Here is a 2002-nt window from a genome sequence, read left to right as displayed (position 1 = left end):
TATATATATATATATATGCAGCATATTTATATTTGTACTATCTATTTGTTATGTTTTAGATATATGAATTTATATTAAAGTTGTGAATGTAAGTTATATATTTTTATAGAGTACTTATTTAATTTTTTTGTGAATGTTGATTGGGATCAGGATATAGTTCCAGATATATTTATATGTATTATAAGTTTTAGTTATGTTTATATTTTAAATTTCAGTTAAACTTGTTCCCAGTTGTATGTATTTGAAAAATACATATGATGTTTTTAATGTCTGTATATATCGTACTTTTAATGTATTTGTTCCATGTTCAGGCCATATATTTTCATTGGCATATGGAATAGTAGATTCTGAAAATGATGCATCCTGGACATGGTTCTTTCAGAATCTAAAGGAAGCATACGGTGAAAGAGAACATATGTGTATAGTTTTCGATCGTAACCCAAGCATTATAAAAGCTGTTGCTGGAGTGTATAATAATGTACCACATTATGCTTGTATGTGGCATCTATGGGGTAATGTGAAAAAAAATTTTAGGAAGTCACATGATGCATTGTCTGAAATCTTCTATACCATGGCGAAATCATACTCAAAGTCTGAATTTCATAATTTAATGGAGAAAGTGGAGCTAGTTGATGTTAGGGTGAAGAATTAGTTGGAGTTGGCGGGATACGATAAGTGGGCTAGGTCATATGCAACAGTTCATAGGGGATGGACCTTAACATCAAATATTTCAGAGTCAATTATCAGCTAGAGAACTTCCAATATATGATTTTTTAGAGGAAGTTAGATTGATGTTTGGTAGATGGAACTGTGAAAACAGACAGGAGGCATTATACACACGCACGGATCTTATCGAAAAATTTCAAGCAATTCTCCAACAGAATGAAGCAGAGTGTACACGTATGAAGGTATAATAAAATAGATATTATTATTTAATGTTATATCTTCTTGAATTTTAATTATAACAAATCTATGTGTTGTAATGAAAAAAATATGTATATATTCTTTAGTAATATGCATTTGCTGCTTTAGGAAAAAATACATTTGCTAATCTGTAGCAAATTTTACTGTAATATTTTTTTCTATAATATTTTTTATGTATTAATATTTTCAGGTTATACCAGCGTCAGAGTACGTCTATACTGTCCACGATAAGGAGAAACATTTTATAGTTTGTTTAAAGGAAAAAAAAATTTCTTTTCATGCATTCCAATTGGATGAGATACCATGTGTGCATGCTTGTGCTGTACTTGATAGCAAGAATCTTGAAAAAGGACCATATTGCTTTAATCTATACAAGCCAAAAACTGTACTGAGAACGTATGATCTTCCTGTATATCCTCTACCACATAAAGATGATTGGGTGATACCTCAGGAAATTTTAGACGAAGTAGTTTTGCCTCCAAAATACAAGTGGCCCCCTGGAAGACCTGCAAAGAAAGAGCTCGGTAAATCAGGAAAAGATATGTTTGGAAAGAAAAGCAAAAATTATTGTAGTTCATGCGGACAAAAAGGTCACAATATGCGTTCATGTAGGAAATACAACAAATGATACATTTTATTATGTTTTTAGTGAAAATTCAGTTGCTTTATTATTCTATTTTTTTTAATTGTTTCATTTTGAATTTTGAACTTTTTATTTATATTGATAATTTGATAGTGTTCAGATGTTGCACTTTTATGAAGTTGAACTTGTTAATTTGTTATAGTTCAAATGTTTAATTTTATATTATATATGTATATATATACATATATTTTTTGCACTAAAAATATGTTTGAATATGGAATAATAGGAGCCATTGTTATTTTGAAAAATAAATATGTTTACATTAAACGTAAATGAAAATACAATTTGAAATGAACATTAGTATTAACCATAATGTGTATCTTTCAAAAAATACAAATTGAAATCTGAATAATGCATATGGTTGAATGTGTATTAAGTAGAAACGTGTATATGGAAATAAAAAAAAATACATCTGTATTATAAACGATTATGTTC

General features: G+C 28.5%; 1 protein-coding gene across 1 annotated transcript in view; it reads left to right on the top strand.

The window, feature by feature from the left end:
* LOC124896825 overlaps positions 1-1552 on the top strand; it is a 2022-nt gene extending 470 nt beyond the window's left edge. The window contains exons 2-4 of the mRNA XM_047408665.1: positions 312-640; positions 735-908; positions 1115-1552. Coding sequence (XP_047264621.1) covers positions 312-640; positions 735-908; positions 1115-1552 — 941 coding nt within the window. The remainder of the gene's footprint in view (positions 1-311; positions 641-734; positions 909-1114) is intronic.
* The last annotated feature ends 450 nt before the right edge of the window (positions 1553-2002 follow it).

Source organism: Capsicum annuum, chromosome 3, assembly GCF_002878395.1.
Source record: "Capsicum annuum cultivar UCD-10X-F1 chromosome 3, UCD10Xv1.1, whole genome shotgun sequence".
NCBI lineage: Eukaryota > Viridiplantae > Streptophyta > Magnoliopsida > Solanales > Solanaceae > Capsicum > Capsicum annuum.
Note: the sequence above shows the minus strand (reverse complement) of the source record. Positions and strands in the feature narration are given on the sequence as shown.